The sequence below is a fragment of the Sinocyclocheilus rhinocerous genome, unplaced genomic scaffold (assembly GCF_001515625.1).
Source record: "Sinocyclocheilus rhinocerous isolate Xijiao unplaced genomic scaffold, SAMN03320098_v1.1 scaffold148, whole genome shotgun sequence".
NCBI classification, from domain to species: domain Eukaryota; kingdom Metazoa; phylum Chordata; class Actinopteri; order Cypriniformes; family Cyprinidae; genus Sinocyclocheilus; species Sinocyclocheilus rhinocerous.
Genome location: NW_015653472.1, coordinates 2,089,496 through 2,106,737, shown reverse-complemented (window position 1 = coordinate 2,106,737; position 17,242 = coordinate 2,089,496). Strand labels below are relative to the sequence as shown.

The window sequence follows — 17,242 nt, the reverse complement described above, 5'->3', positions numbered from 1 at the left end:
GCCTAGAGTGAGTGGAGGCCGGCTTGAGTGAGCAGAGGCGGGCGGGCTTGAGAACAGTGCGGCCGGCGGATTCGATGAAGGGAAAGAGACAAAGAGGGGGAACTGTCATGCCTAGCTGTTGGAAACACTGCAGTTGGTTAACAAAAAGGAGCTTTGTTTGAAACCCAAACCTCTGTTGAGTTTATGTCATTACATTCCATTAAAACGTCTTCTATCATGAAAGCACAGATCTTATGCCCCGTTCACACTACAAGCGACAAAGCGACACGATCCCATTCATTTCAATGGAGAGCTGGCGATTTACGGCGACAAGTGCAACAGCTGCCGTTGGCGACGGATGGGGTGTGTCCAGCGACAGTTCAGAATCCTTCAACTTTATGCAAATGAAGAGCGACTTTCGGTAATTATATTTAGTCTTTTGCCTCCAAAATGTTTGTATTTAGCGGCAAGAAACCTGATTTGCTGTCAAGGCAACCAGTAGTGTGAACGCCAACTAGCAACCTCATCGCCAGCCCCTGGCGACATGCAGCGACTAAGGCTAAGTTCACACTACACAAAGAAAACACATGCGAGAATTGGAATGGGAATGACGCGAAACAACACGTGAAACAGGAGTTGTTTATTTGAAAATGGATGTCGCAAAAAAATTAGCGCTGCAAGCTATTTGCTCGATAAATGTCAGCGAGCCTCTTTGATGCGTCGTTGTGTAGTTCACACATAAAGATTGCTGAGCGCCAATCACCCGCTGATTTTCCCCCAATCACAGCCCGACCCTGCAAATCGGGCTTAAAATCCTGAAGTGTGAACTTAGCATAAGTCGCTGCTAGTGTGAACGCAGCTTTATTTTTTATTTACTTTATTTCAAAAGATGAATTCCCTATGTACCAACAAAAACACATGGAATGAGAACCAATACAAAGATGAAGAATGAGCTCCCCTCAGGCGTTGCACCAAAAAGTTATAAAATATCAAAAACATTTCATGAATAGAAATGTGTGATTTACACAACGTCTACTAAATCAAGATGCTGTATTGGCTTATTCAAAAACACTTCATGTTGAAATGAATGCGAATTATCTGCCAGCAGTGAATTTCTAACCTCCTCATAAAGGGTCAAATCAGGACGCTCAAAGTCTGAGATTTTCTCTCCCACACACACCTTCTGTTTTTTAATGCATTTTCTGGTCTAATTATACATCCTGAGTTCCTCACCAACTACTGATTATGAACCTGACCTTACTTGCCTCCAACATTTCTAATCCTAAATTAATTTCCACACGAAACAGGGATTGTTAAAGGACACTTACGGTTGACAGAGCTTGACTAGGTCTTGCTCTGTGGTTTCTGGATGGAGACCACGGATGTACAGGTTGGTTTTGCTCAGCTGGTCCCCACCACTGTTGATTCCATTACTGCTGGTGGTGGTGGTGGTGTTGGGACTGGGCAGCGCCATCTGCTGGGTGGAGGACGCATACGCCTGTAGTGAAAACAGAGATAAGACAAGATACAATACAATGCTATTAGATTAAAATTCCAAAGGGCTTTCCTTTAAAATTTCCTCTGTGATTTTTGCATTAGAAGTTATTGTGCTGACCATTTGTGACTCACACAGAGCAAAACACTGAAATATTGAAACGATGCTCTAATTATTACTCACCCTGATGTTATTTAAAACCCATATGCTGTTGTTTTCCATGGAACACAAATGGAGATTTCCATGCAACAACAGTTCACTGTGACAAAAAAAAGTCTTCTCGATGCCATGCAAAAGCTTTGTGTGAAAAACTGAACAAAATTTAATTCATTATTTGCTGTTAATTCTCCTCCAGTGAACTCTGAAGTCATGTTGACTGGATCATTGAATCAGTGAGTTGAACTGTAGAATCAGATCAGTCTGATTCACAGACTGGTTCAATCAGTTCATTGAAAGTAACCATCTGTGTCCAAAATCACATACTTTCTTAGTAGGTACTTCTTTTGAATAAATAATGTTACTTTGTAACATGTTTACTCATGTTGTCATTATCATGTGACCTACCAGCAGTAGTTGTGTCGATTCACTGCCATTAACTCTTGTCCCGTGGCATCATGGGACAGTAAAGTGTCCATCTGATGCACGCTTTGCTGGAAGAAGTAGGTCATCTGGGTACTTTTCGCCCACTGTTTTTATGAATACTGTGAATTTGGACATACTATCCTCTTCACATACTGGTTGAAAACGACATGAGTAAATAAATAATGACAGAATTTTCTATTTTGATTGAACTGTCCCTTTAAAAATGTGATTTGGTTTACAAAAACAAGCTGATATTGAAACAGAAAATGCCTCTGATTGTTGTTGTGTCCAAAGCCTGGGGCTTTCCCTCTCCTGAGAGGTTCTGTTAGTTTTCTAATTAACTCCTCATCAGTCAGAGGGGCAGGCAAGGATGAAGTATTTCATTAGTCAAGCCTGTGAAATCAAATCTCAGACAGGGAACAATTGGCCAGTTTAATACATGCCACAAGTTCACTGGTTTGGCTGAGATTGTTGGAAAAAGGGGAGCGGGGCACATCCAGAAGTAAAGACGTTTATAATGTATAATAAGCAGCACAACTGTGTTCAAAATCAATAATGGGAATCTTATGGTATTGAAGACTGGAGTAATGACTGCTAAAAATTCAGTTTTGTCATCACAGGAATAAATTACCTTTTGAAATATATTCAAATAGAATAGCAATTTTAAATGGTAATAATATTTCACAATATTTCTACAGTATTCTTGATCAAATAAATGCAGCCTTAGTGAGCATAAGAGACTTATTTCAAAAACATTAATAAAGCCTTACCAACCCCAAACATTTGAAAGGTAGTGTATATATAATTTTATGAAAATTTTAGGGAGGTTCCCAAACTGTGCTGTTAAAAGGTTTTTTCATAGTTGTAAATAAAACAAAGATTTTTGGAGTATTTTTTACAAGAAAATACTATTTCAGTCTTTTCAGTCTTTCTACTTCAAAATTTCATTTTTAATAAAATGTGTTAACTTGCCATTTCTTTTTAATTATTGGTCAAATTTACTAGCAGTTTCAGAGTGAAAATTGTTTAAACGCCTTTTTTTTCAGTGTGCAAAATATGCGTAATTGTATCATGGGTCATTTTATTCTTGCATTCTGGGGAGAAAAAGTTAGCTATGCATTTTAGTTCTGTTTAACTAAGTTTGCATGCTTCGTATTCTCCTCATGACTTCTCATGACACATATGGATTCTACACAAACATATCCCATTCAAGTACATCTGTTAAACCTACAGCTTTAATTCTTGTTCATGCAAAGCATGTGATATATTAGGTGAAGACATTCCTCAGAGTCCACAACCGCGCTGACAGTGATTCACGCATCGCGACCATCCTCATGTGCTCATCTGCAGCGACTGCTCTGTTTACTTCAGATTGAATGAATGCAGAACAAATCCTTGTCAACAACTAATCAATACCAGTAAACCTGCCCTTGAACATCTCAGTTGCACTATAATGAAACGCGAGAGTCTTCCCTTATTTGCACTCGAGGACAGCACTGCAGTGGAACCGTCTATAGGCCGCCTCTTCAATTCCATAGATATGCGCAGTGTGGTAATGAGAGTATGGCGGGGTTTGCACCTTACTTGATTACTCCATTGCAGTGCCATAGGGCAGACTCTTGGGAAGGCTTGCAGAAATAGAGGTCACAGGAGGCAGTAAGCAGCTCTGAAAGGTTAACAGGGGATCTGGCTCTAAAGGGCTGGTACCAGGTGTGACTGTGGATGGAAATAAATGGTCTGTCTGCCGCTCCAACCTAGGTTACAGTATGTATTGTGATGCGTGCTTTGGGTTTTGCCGGGGAATATGGACATTTAATGACCTACCAACACACATTGCGGCATAATGCAGTCATCCATAGCAAGTGAAAATAACTTGCATGCATTTTATATACAGTTACTGTTGGAAGAGAGGTATATGTACAATGGCAATCAATGATTGTACTTTTGTTTAATAATTTTGACGTAATGAATTAGACAAAGTAAAAGGTGTTTTTATGATTATTTTTTTAGTTTTCAATTTTTAAAAATACATAATGTATATAATAAAATACAATATCATATTTAGATGTCTTGGTCACAATGCACTAATTTTGTAATTCTTTATTTTTAGTGTGTAGTTAGTCAAATTACACTGTGGTTTGAGAAATTAGATTAGAATCTGGATTTGGATGGTTTTAATTTTTTTCATATGAATATTTTAAGAATATACTTCTATTATATTAATATGATTTTTAAAACAATATTTTAATGTTATTATTTTTTTTACTATATATATATATTTTTTAAATAAAATAAAATGTTTACATTTTGTGATGGCAGTCAAATGATGAGTCATATTATCTTGAATATAAATATTCAAAACTGTGTTGGCCTAATAATATAATACATAATGCAAAAATTTGTTTAAAATAATAATAATAATAATGTGAGAGTGTAACAAAAAAGATTAAATCTTTGCATGACAATACTGAGACAATATTATTAAGTAAAATATACTTAATTTATACAGATTTTTGTCTCTCACTCCCATTTCCCCAGAGAAATGAATAGAGCTTTGATTTCTAAATCACATATATGGTGAATCTTGTGAAATATGTAATTGTGTCCAAAGCCTGGGGCTTTCCCTCTCCTGAGAGGTTCTGTTAGTTTTCTAATTAACTCCTCATCAGTCAGAGGGGCAGGCAAGGATGAAGTATTTCATTAGTCAAGCCTGTGAAATCAAATCTCAGACAGGGAACAATTGGCCAGTTTAATACATGCCACAAGTTCACTGGTTTGGCTGAGATTGTTGGAAAAGGGGGAGAGGGGCACAACCAGAAGTGCCTGCCCAAACGTTATGTCATATATAGGACTTTTGTCTTTTGCTCTCCTCTTGAGCCGGTTGAACTTAGTTATAGAAGCCTGTCTAATTAAGATCTGACCTTGTTAGCGTTGAGCGCTAATCCCTCTCATGTGCTGGGTGCAGTCAGAAAGCACTGTCTCATTAGGACTGCTCTACTCGGCTAACTCTGCCTCTGCATGGGAAAACAGATGACTGAACCCCACTAAGCCCATCTGCCCTGCAACGCTGTTCAAGGTTGAGCAGTGCCACACACCTAACAACACCAGTCTTCCCCACACAAACACTACATGCTAAAAATAACAAAACCCCCAAATGACATCAATCCAGATTGATGTGTTGTTCAAATTGAAATATGTAATTTTTCACCCAAACATAGTTCATTGGATTAAGGAGGAGGAGGGGCTGGAACAGCAGAAAAAAAATCCCTCAGTTGTTCAGTTCTCCACCCTTTTCAAGTTACACTCACAAATCAGGATTTCATATTGTCAGGCATTTTATCACCCTCTCTGTCTGTATATCTTTTGGCTAATCAAAAAAGTCACTTTTAGTAGAAATTAAAGAAAAAAACAAAAAACTTTGCCACAGCCACTAACCCAGGATCCATGCACAATGTTTGAGATGGGAATTCCAGGAATTCCAAGTCATTTATCTCTGAGCAATCTGCATCCCTGCCAAGAGTGCTGGAAGGAGGGGAATGACTCTCCTTCTAGGCTGCTTGGTTTTCAAAACTGTGTCTTTCAGCAGTGATCCATCCCGTGAAGGAGAATTTCGAAGTAAGTGAACACACATTTCTGTAGCGGTACCAACAGAAACAGACTCTGTCCCAGGGAATCTAATGCATGGGCTACTGAGTGATTCAAATATTTTTGTACAATCACATAATCTGAAGAAATCTTTACAGTCTTACAGACTTTGTTACAATGTTGTAAATGTTGAAAATGCTATAATTCCAAGCTTGCAATTTAGTGTTTATTATTAGTCTTTCAAACTATTCTTTTCCAGCACATGCCTTCATTTTCCAGCATAAGTGTTGAAACTTAGAGCCACATTATTGCTGTAAAATTTAAACCTGTCATTGGAAATTAGAAATATTTATTGTAAATATTACAAATTGTGTGTTTATATGAATATTTTAAGAATATATTTTAAATATATATTTTATAATTATATAATTTATAATTTAAAATATTTTTTATATTTTTAAAATTATAAAGTATTAGTTATATTTTGTGGTGGTACCAATTACAATGTTAAAAGGAAGTACAAATCTGAACTACTGTCCAAAAAAAATAATAATAATAATTTTGGGCTCAGAGAATGTTTTGCAACTGGCATATATGTTTGATTTTTTTTGAGGGGGGGAGTAATACTAAGAAGCAAAAGAAGCTCTTTTTGCATCCACAGCAGGCTCTCATTGTTCCTCACTATACTGTGCTGTTCAAGACACATCTCAAAGCTCTCAACTTTACATTCAAACTGATTGATTCGCATAAAAAGGGTGTTTCATTACCTGAAAGGTCACAGAATATTTGGTAGACTGTAATGAGCTTCAAATATTCATACTGTGTAAAGTGATTTGCAACATTTTGTCACCCAACAGTGTCATTCTCCAGTGTATTTTATTCCGCCAGAGCTGACAGCAGTTGGGTGAGTCAGTGCAGCAGTACTTAGCAGACCTGCAGGGCTTAGGAAGCCTATCTAACTTTGGGGCACTTAAGAAGGAAATTAGAGACCAGTCGCTGCTGCACATTCTCACAATCAAAAAATTCAGGAAAAATTAATGTCCCCTGATAACTTGTAGGCACACAGGCTGTGGAAATAGTGTTTCAAATTACTTTCATTTTCTACAGGGCTTATTCACATCAAGAAGAAAACAATTTATTATCAGATATGTATCTTGCATTAAGGCATGTGAAGTTACATTAAATTATTATCTTGCATTTAACTCTTGTATTAGGTTGAAAATCAGGGTCATTAGGTCACAGGATCAGATTGATCCTGACTTTGGATTCAATAAAATTAATAAACAAAAAAATAAATCACACTATATGATAAAAAAAAAATCTGGGAAAACATTAATACATCTAACAAATAAAAAAAAAAATTAAACTGTTTATTTTTTTTTTTTATAAACTGTGAATATTATTAACAGTATTGCAACTATTTTTAAAAACCATTTTGTCATTTTAAACAGAAGAAGTGTGTGCTTTCCTGAAGCTCAAACAGCGCGTGGCACTTTCCAGCAAACTGAGCATGCATAAATTGATGAAAATGTACACTTTGGATAAAAGTGTCTGACAAATGCATAAATGTAAAGATAAATTCCCTCAGAAGCAGAGAAACTGACGTAACAAAATAAATTAAAAAATGTTTTTATTTCAGGTCTGTGCAGCTGCCTTTAAAGATGAAATATGAGGGTCAAACTGACCTGCAAACATAATAATCATAATAGAAATTATGTACGTACACACTCCACAACGCACTGGAGTGTCGACACTTTGCAGACACATTGATGACCCTAAATGACGAAAAGTCCCAAAATGTCAAGAACAAAATCATAGGTTAAGCAGTATTTCGAAACAACTCAAAAATCGTAATGGGTCAAAATGACCTGCAATATAAGCATGCGAATGAGAGTGCTTTTGGTTAGCTTTCTCATTTCGTCCTTAGTATAAACAGACCTTTAGTCTCACAATTAGTAGGTTCATCTTCCTGTTGGCCCACACTCATTGGCTACGTTTACATGCACAATTTTTGGTTCAATCAGACTGAATTCATTCCGATTGATGAATCTGAATGTAGTGTTTGCATGAACGGTAAATAAAGTGATCAGGTTGATGTGTGCGTTTATATGTCACAAGCTTCAAATCGGAATAGATTTTTTTTTTTGACATGCGCACACTGCACAAATATAGAATTTCTCATTGTTTGCACATAACCACTCTCCTACACGGTTTCTTTACTTGTTTTGAACAGCAGAATTAATATGTGTCCATTTATGGATAAATATACATATAAACCGCTGTGCTGCTCATATTTATCAGTATCACACAGTAAAAATGCCCCTCCCTGCGCCCAAAACGGGTTGCCTGTGGATGAGAATCCAAAACAAGGACTGGCGTCATACGTCATTACGCTATTTCTGCGTCATTGCACATGCGCAGTCCTTTCAGTTTCGGGGTTCAATCCGATTAGTTCAATCGTATTAGAAAAGGAATAAACCACCCCCTTCAATCCGATCGAAATTTCATTCCAATCGAGCCCAATCGGATCGATTAAGGTGTTTACATGAAGGCTTTTCAGTCCGATTGAGCTGTCAGTCCGATTACAAACGGATTATTTGGTTGCATATAAACGTAGCCATTGAGAGCTGCAGTATCCCTGCAGAAATATTGTTTGGTAATTTTACCCACACCTGACATTCTCCCTCTGCATTTTTACATAGCTACAACAACTAAAAATTGATATAGAGGGCTCCCTCAGCTTCAGAATACACTACGGCCAGGACTCGTCCAACATATTCCAAGTGGAACCTGAAATTGTTGTCCAAACTGGACTTGTCATTCTCCTTTTGGGCTTCTATTGGCAGCAACAACAGCCATCCTTACTCAACAGATAAGGCCGCCTCTAGGCTTTTGGCTAATAGGCCCTACTCAAACCCACTGAATACCGTTCCATCCAGCCCATTCCAGCAGGTGAATTGCAACCTGACATCACCAGTTTTTTTTTTTTTTTCATTAAAAACAGATGCCCTGAATTTAATTCTGCCCAAAACTGCTTTCAAAAATACCGTCTACCATCTTCACCGGCATCCCTGGGGTGATACATGGCATAATATCTCCATTCCATGGCAATATACAACCTTTCAGTGACAAACATGTCCTCTTTATGGCCGAGGGACATGATGCCCACCTGCCCAACACAGCTTACTTCCTTTCACGCTACTACCTACACTTCCTCCCCCAGCACTTACCCCGCTGTGCGAGTTATTGAGAAAAGATGCACCATGGGCTCGGACACCTGCCTGCTCAGCGGCTGGGCTGGTGGCAGCTCTGCTATCAGACAGTTCAATGCTTCTAGAGCAACACTTATAAGTAAAGTGTAGGTTTTGTAAAAATCGCATGCACAGTTAGCACTAATAACAAAAGGACAATGAGGTCAGTGAATGTGGTTAAACATGTAACTGTGAATCTCAATAGCTATGGTCTTCTCTTATTTCTTCATAAACTGAAAGGTAATATGAAATCAGCGACCCAGTCTGCTTGCATCTATGTGTTGTTTTTGGATTATTTCCTGAGCATGGGCGTGAAGCTGAAATAACATTTAGAGAGCCAAGCTGGATCAGATCACAGGGTGTATGCTCATGAAACTGTCAATGAGTAGATAGACCATCATACCCAATGTCAGTGTCTGAAACTGCTTCCCTTTATCTATTCTATAAGTTATCAGGCATCGACACGTTATAGTCTTTCTTTGGTTTGCACTGTCATTCAGTGTTAATTAATATATATTTATGATGATGACCTTGTAAGGGCATTGAAGATGGCAGATGATAAAGATGGAGTGCTTTGAATAAACATGCAAGAAAACGCACCTGATTCACTCATCATGTTACAAATATATGGTTGACAAATTGAAGTGCATATATAAATGAACTAGCTTGCACAGCATCACTGCACAGTATTAATGTCATGTCAAGTAGAGACTGATAAAAGAATAGTAGTACACGATAACGTTGTATCACTGTGGGTTCAACAGGAAACAACAGTGTTCACAGGTAAAGTAGCTTACTTTCTGTAATATTTGCATTTTGAGCTTATGCACAAAACAGAAAGGAAAACACATTTTTTCCCTTTACAATTTCAAACTTAAATATAATGTGTTTTTAAAAATATATATATATATTTAACTCGTAATTGCATGTTACGCTTAGAAGATTCATTTGTATAAAAAAATAAAAAAAATCGTTTCTGAATGTAAGTTATTGGAAACGTAATCATTCAAATCAGTAGTACCATATCTGTCATTTAAAAAAACAACATGATAATATTAGTTTATCTATACTGAATAATTCACTGCATGTAACCAACATAGGCTATGTCAGCGTTCAAGCGTTCGTTATTATAAATTAACTGCTCCATTAACATGTTATAAAAGCTAATTTACCGGGGTTTTCCCCCCTCATTCTGACCTTTGTCTCTCCGAAAATAAATAGCTCATAATTCAAAGTCACCCCATGTCGGATTCATTGAATTTCTGTCTCTGCAAAGTCAATCCGAAACCTAAATGTTTCCCGTCATAGTAGTGGGATTTATAGGGGTGGGGCGAATGACTCAACGTAAAACTTGGTTAAACTAATTGTCTTTTTTCCCCATCAAGGAATTTTCCTCAAGAATCCCAAATAATAGTCCTCTACACTGATTTAGCCTACTGCAACGAATCCACGAGCATCGAGTGCCCATAAATAAGTATCTCCGTGAACATTTCGGACCGCAAGTTCCGTACTGTCTGTGACTTCTCAACCAGCAGACGAATCTACATTAAGATGCCCACTTTTAAATACACGCTGACCTTAGTATCACACTCCACAGCGGTGGATTAAACGGCACGATCGCGCGATGATACACTTCAGTATATTCACGGTTCCACTTTCAAGGACACTGCAGCTCACACTCATACAATTACACACACAACAGAGATAAGCGACATAAATGAGCGTTTTCCGCCGGCCCGATCAGCTGACGCCACCGCATATGAAGAGGGCTTTACCTTTTTACTGGTTCTGCTAGTGTAGCCGTTATATGGGTTGATTCCTGTCCTTGGCGGCACAGAGAGCAGCATTTTTACAGCAGCAACAGCAGCAGCAGCAGCAGCAGCGCTGTGTCCGGAGCGCCTAGTACAGCCAAGAGTCAGCTGACGTCACCGGGGACATTCAGCCTGGAGTCTGTGGAAGAGATTGAGTCGCTTACACACACACACACACACTGCTGTTCATTAGCACAAAGGAAGAAAACAGCAACAGAATACGCTATTCTCCTCTAAATGGTATTGAAAGCTATACTCCCTTATAAAATGAAAGAGTTTTGATTTCACATTAACTTTTTCTTTTTTTAAACAATAATGGAGGAAATCAACCGAAAGATCCATTCTTGAACTTTCTGGAAATCTATGCTGAATTTTCCCAGCTGCACCAACACTTAAATATGATATTCACTGGTTATATATGCACCTCTGGGAAGCTGGACATTTATAAATTCAGATGTATTCTGTATTGTGATGCTCAGTAAAAGCACTAGCAAATGTAAGTGATTGGTCCACCACAACTAGGGTGCAGTACGCTACAAAAATGAATAATATTGTGATTTAAAATAAATTGTTTTCTCTCAGAATATATTTTAAAATGTAATTTATTTCTGTGATGGCAAAGCTGAATTTTCAGCAGTCATTACTCCAGTCACATGATCCTTAAGATATCATTCTAATGTGCTGATTTGGTGCTCATTATTCCAGACTTTTGAATGTTATGCGCAAGTTATGTATTTGATCAAATATGCAGCCACTGAAATGACTCCCATAATCCCCGAAACACTATCAACATATTTTTGGGGATATTCTTACAACCACACCTGCCATTTAGCTATTTTTCTTATTACAGTGTAGGCAAAGGAACACCATGTTGCCAGCAAAGCCCAAAGACACTTGGGATCATGAGTCAGCCAGCAGCAGAACCCAGTCATACACCATTAAGTCATCTCCTTCAGCATCACAGCAACAGCAGAGGAGCCGCCAGTGTTTATCTGAAGTCAGATGAGTGGCTAATGTAGGAGGATAGTTGTTTAACCTATCCTTTGTTTGGCCACTGCAGATGAAATCTCTTTGCTTCCAGTGCCCTGTCTACAGGTCTCTGGCATTTTGCTTGTTTATGTTTAGATAAGAGCTACATGCTACATTCCTATGGTGTTGGTACAGTGTTTAATATGTAGAGACATATTTACACTTTCTGTATATTTTAATGATTAAAGCCTTGTTGGGTGTTCTCAAAGAGTCAAAACAGGATTGGAAATGTATATCCATATTCGGAAATGATTTATGATTTGCCAAGATTTCAGTTCAGTTTAGTCTTGCAGTTCATTTGATTGATGACATTTCAGCTTGGGTAATATTAGGAAATTCGGTTCTAAACAGAATAATAAGAGTTTCCAAGCCCGTTAGCTGTCCTGGACAAATGAAGGTCACTGAGCTATTGATTTGCATATGTACACGAGATAAACAGTTTGGCCTTCCACAGTGCAAATCGAACATCAGATAGATACTTACAAACACCCTCTGAAAAAATATATTATTATTAATTATATATAAATATTAATATAAATATATGAATTAATACTATATATTTAAAAATGTAATTTATTCTTGTGATGGCAAAGCTGAATTTTCAGCAGTCATTACTCCAGTCTTCAGTGTCACATGATCCATCCGAAATCATTTTAATACGCTGATTTGCTGCTCAAGAAACATTTCTTAATATTATCAGTGTTGAAAACAGTTGTGCTGCGTAATGTTTTTGTGGAAATCGTGATATTTTTTTTCAGGATTCTTTGTTGTTTAAAAGAGTAGCATTATGAAAGAAATGAAAGAAATATTTTGTAAATCTGTTGTTATAAATGTGTATAAAGTCACTTTTGATAAATATAATGCATCCCTCCTGAGAAAAAAATATATATATTGGCTGAAAAAATTTTTTGTAGTGACTCCCCAAATTTTGCATGGTATGTATGATAATATATTTTATATAATTTTAATAATATATATTTTTCCAATATATTTCCAAGTATATAAATAATAATAACAATAGTAAAACATTATATTCAATAAAATTTATCTAATTTCTCAGTTGGACTCTTTCCATTATAAATATTTTTTCTGGGCGACTCTATTAGCAAAAGTAGTAAACAACACATATACAATGTCTGTACATATATAAATATTACATGCATTTAAATAAAATTGACAATGGCATAATAAATGATGGCAGCACAACATTTCAATTAATCACCAGCTTTTTTACATGCCTAAAGCAAATAAGTATGAAATCTTGATCAGACACTGAGAGAGGGAGCTGGAGAATGAAGTCTCGATGGGGGTTGGGAATATCTTTGGTGTTTGCGCATACCTTGAATTCTTCAGGTGTTGTCAGCATGGCCCTTGCGGAAATTATCACCCTGTGGAAGCCTGACTCACTTCCCTACCTGCATTTTAGGACGTCTTCCTTTGAAGGAAATACCTTTTTTGGACAGAAAGATCATGCATTGTTACCTCTAGGATGCCCACGTTCAACTTTTGTTGTAAACTTTCAGGATTCCCATACTTTGTTGCAAAGATTTTGTTTTAACACAAACAGGGATAAACAACGATATCTTTCCAGTGTCACCATTGGCAAATGCAATCACATTCTGAGTTCGGTGACATCTGCAGTGCAGGGCTGGGAGATTCACAGGCCTGATTTATGCAACTATCCATCTTCGCTCAAGGCTGAGGGCCAGAGCAGTAATGTTGGCCTCGCAGACATCCCACATTCCAAGATGTGTGATGTAATTTACCCAATGTTCACACGCATACACAAACACAAACACACACTAGAGAAAAGGTCTCAATTGCTGCCAATTATTCATAGCACTCTCACACATTATGTTGATGCTCAAAGGTAACACAAGCAAAGCTCAATGCAGCAATGCAATATGAGCTATAACTGAGCCATCAAGTATTCAGTTCCATTTTCCAGCTAGAAACTCATTTCATATACATACATAAAGCAAACTATGCATGTATGCAAAATAGCTTGAGAACCAAATCATCAGGGAGTGATTCAATTCAATAAATCTTTACATGGACCATTTGTAATTTCGTCTCTGGTACTCCTGACTGTCTGCAGCAGGTTGGTGGAGTCTGGGAACGCAGTTCATCCCCCCCCCCATTGTAACCAGCTCAGTCTCCAGAGCTGTGGATGGTGAAGGATTGTGTGCAGATGTGCTTGGAGTGTGGCCAGGCGCTTTGCCCTGAGAGAACATGTGGTCTGGGACTGTTTACGCTGGTACTGTCTCAAATCAACCCCCACACAACATGCTAGGCCTCACAGGACACCACACACACACACACACACACAGATCTCTCTCCCCCGCTGCTGCACAGGAGCCATTCTGCTAACTGAGCGACATCAGTCTTCATGTCAATTGTTGAACGTGAGGTGCATTCATTCACAGAAATAAAGCAAATATATTTTAAGTAATGACTTAGTTTTGTTAAAGTTGGCATGAAGTGAAAATTAACCTTGTTTTCTAAATGTATATTATACATCTTATTCGTCCCCTTGGAATTATAATGTTCTATCTGCATTTCGAGTAGTTTTGAGATATTGAGCTTCAAAGTTTTTGCATTCCATTCGACTGTGTAGATAGAACCTTTTTGTTTTTTAAATAAAAAGTCCCAAAATATACACAACATTAAAAAATCTATTACATAATGTAAATAAGATGTCACAGAATAAGAATATGTGAATAACTCAATTTTGACAAAAATGTCAGATAGAACCTTATAATTCCAAGGGGACATATTGTGAACAATTCAACCATGTATGTTTTGTTTTTGTTTTTTTGAGGTCATAAGTTTTAATCAATATATCATAACTGGATGTTCTCTGGTGACATATGCAGGATTTCTCCAATCAAATAATTCAGTTCACTTAAACCCTGCCCTGTTTGAGTGAAAATCCCTCATATCAAAATCCAATCAACAACTGATGGATAGAACCAAGTCCCCACCCAACATTTTTTCTTTTTCAGTGATCTTTTAAGCTTAGATGTATGTCACAATACGGAAAGATCTGTTTCTACTTCCGTTTCAGTGCGACTTTAAAGGCAGAGTTTGTGCAAAAATGCCAATTCTGGCATCACTGACTCAAACAACCCTTTGATTTACTTTATTCTGTGGAACACAAAAGAAGAAGTTTAGCAGAATGTTCATGCTGCTCTTTTCCATTCTATAAAAGTGGATGGTGACCACGGTTGGTCAAGTACCAAAAAGGAATAATGTGTCAACAATAAAATGTGTCATGCTGTATTTGATGTTTTTAATTTAGATTTGACATTTTTATGCAAATGTATTCATGACTGTCTTTTCGATTGCTGCATTTTACTCTTAAATCTCATTCACATATGCATATTACATATTTTCAAATATGTCACATCAAAATGTGTCGTACCAGATTTGACATCAGTGATGACATATTTTATTGGTTCTACTGTGACTTGATCACAATATGCCACATTTTAATATGCGCATATTCAAATTGCACAAATAACATTTCAGAGAAGTGTAGTTAAAGGACTTACATTTCTATTATTTGACTTGACAATAATGAAGATGTATTGTGGTATTTTGGGGATTTTGTTTTGGATTTGTGTCACTTTTGAAACTTGGCAGTCCCTGGTTACCATTCAGTTTCATTATATGGGAGCAGCATGAACATCCTGCTTAAAGGAATAGTTCACCCAAAAATTTGAATTAGCTGAAAATTTACTCATCCTCCATCTTACACAAGATGTAGATGAGTTTGCTTCTTCATAAGAACAGATTTGGAGAAATGTAGCATTACATCACTTGCTCACCAACAGATCCTCCGCAGTGAATGGGTGCCGTCAGAATGAAGAAAACGTAAAAATAATCCACAAGTAATCCACACAACTGCAGTCCTTCAATTAACATCTTGTGAAGTAAAAAGCTGCATGTTTGTAAGAAACAAATCCACCAGTAAGGCGTTTTACATCTCGGATGGCCTGAGGGTGAGTACATTTTTAGCAAATTTTTATTTATATATATTTATATATAATATTTATTCCTTTAAAATCTTTTCCTTTATAAACAATTCCTTTTTTGTGTGAAAGAAAATTGAGTTTGGAAAACATCAGGGTTCAGCCTTATTTTTGTGTGAACTATCCCTTTAATGAAACTCTTGGATGAGACCAGATGTTTTGATGTAGGATGGCATAAAAACCCACAGATTCATATGGCTCAAGACGACAAATCTAATGGCTCACTTGAAACTGAAAAAAAGCGACTGCTTTACTCAAATTGGAGGCCAAATCTTGCGCTGGGTGCATTTCAGAGACAGTTGAATGCACAGATTGTCACAGATGCCTAGGGCGGAGGAGGTCATTAAGCATGCTTGGTTGTCATGCTGTGTCAGACGATGAGCTTGTTGGATTTATACCCCAATGCACAATGAGCTTTATCACCACCTCCAAGCCTTTCTCCCAGTGAGGCATGGGGAATGAGGGTAGATACATGTTGAGGCACGTGGACGGCCAGACATCCCTGTAACGCTACTTCCAGATGCTCCACATTGTCGGAATGCTGTTCTCTTTCCTCAACATCTGCCCGCTTCACATCTTCCCAAAAGACATGACGGGAATGGATGTCCCCACATCACAGACTGGGTCTCTTGTCTTGACCTCTCTATGGATTACAGATGTCATTCAGATGAAGAATCTATTATTTTTTTTCAGTAGGATTCTTTAAAGGGGTTGGCTTCTCCAATGTTGAAAGACACCAAAGTTATTTAACCAAGATTAAAAATGTTGGTTTAAAACAATTAAATCAAAGTACACTGTGTACCAAATAAAACAAGGAAACAATCAAAAAAAAAAAAAAGAAAAAAAAAGATAAACATGGCAAATTTAGCAGTGATTACGCACGTTCATTATGAGTCATAACTGAGTCATATGTGTTACATGACTTCATATTAGATCATTTAAATGGGCCTTCCTTAAAGAGAAGTCTAGGCGGTATTCCGTGAAACATTGCACTTGTATTACGCTTGGGTGGGAGCTGAAAAATCTTCAAGAAATGTGTGGTATCTTGTTCACTATATAATAGTTGGATTTATTAGAGAGCAATCTCTGAACAAAATCACTGAAATGAGAACATGTGCACTGGCTGGAGAGAAGAGAGTAAATAGGCTGGTGTCTAGTGCCACCCAGAGGACAGCACACTTTGATGGAATAAATTTGGTATTTTATGTATTCACTTTTTCTGGGCTGTTGGGAGCAGTGTTATTGCAGCAGTATTTGTACGTTTATATTATATATTATATTATAGTATTTATTAATATTTTGAATTAGTTTTATTTTATAATTTCAGTTTTGATTTTTATAATTTCGGTTTTAACTTAATTTTAATTAAGTTTTAACATTTTATGTGTACTTGTCATATTTTATTACTATTTTTAAAAGTGTTTTTGTTTAGCTTTGTATAACAAATATATGTTTGCGAATATAGATATATGTTTT

The 17,242-nt window shown here is 37.1% G+C and overlaps 1 protein-coding gene across 1 annotated transcript in view; it reads right to left on the bottom strand.

The window, feature by feature from the left end:
• Positions 1 to 10,832, bottom strand: part of LOC107716168 (RNA-binding motif, single-stranded-interacting protein 2-like) — a 27,802-nt gene extending 16,970 nt beyond the window's left edge. Inside the window, exons 1-2 of the mRNA XM_016522534.1 lie at positions 10,668 to 10,832; positions 1,308 to 1,477 (exon numbers count right to left, since the gene is read on the bottom strand). Coding sequence (XP_016378020.1) covers positions 1,308 to 1,477; positions 10,668 to 10,739 — 242 coding nt within the window. The 5' untranslated portion in view covers positions 10,740 to 10,832. The remainder of the gene's footprint in view (positions 1 to 1,307; positions 1,478 to 10,667) is intronic.
• Positions 10,833 to 17,242: the final 6,410 nt, after the last annotated feature.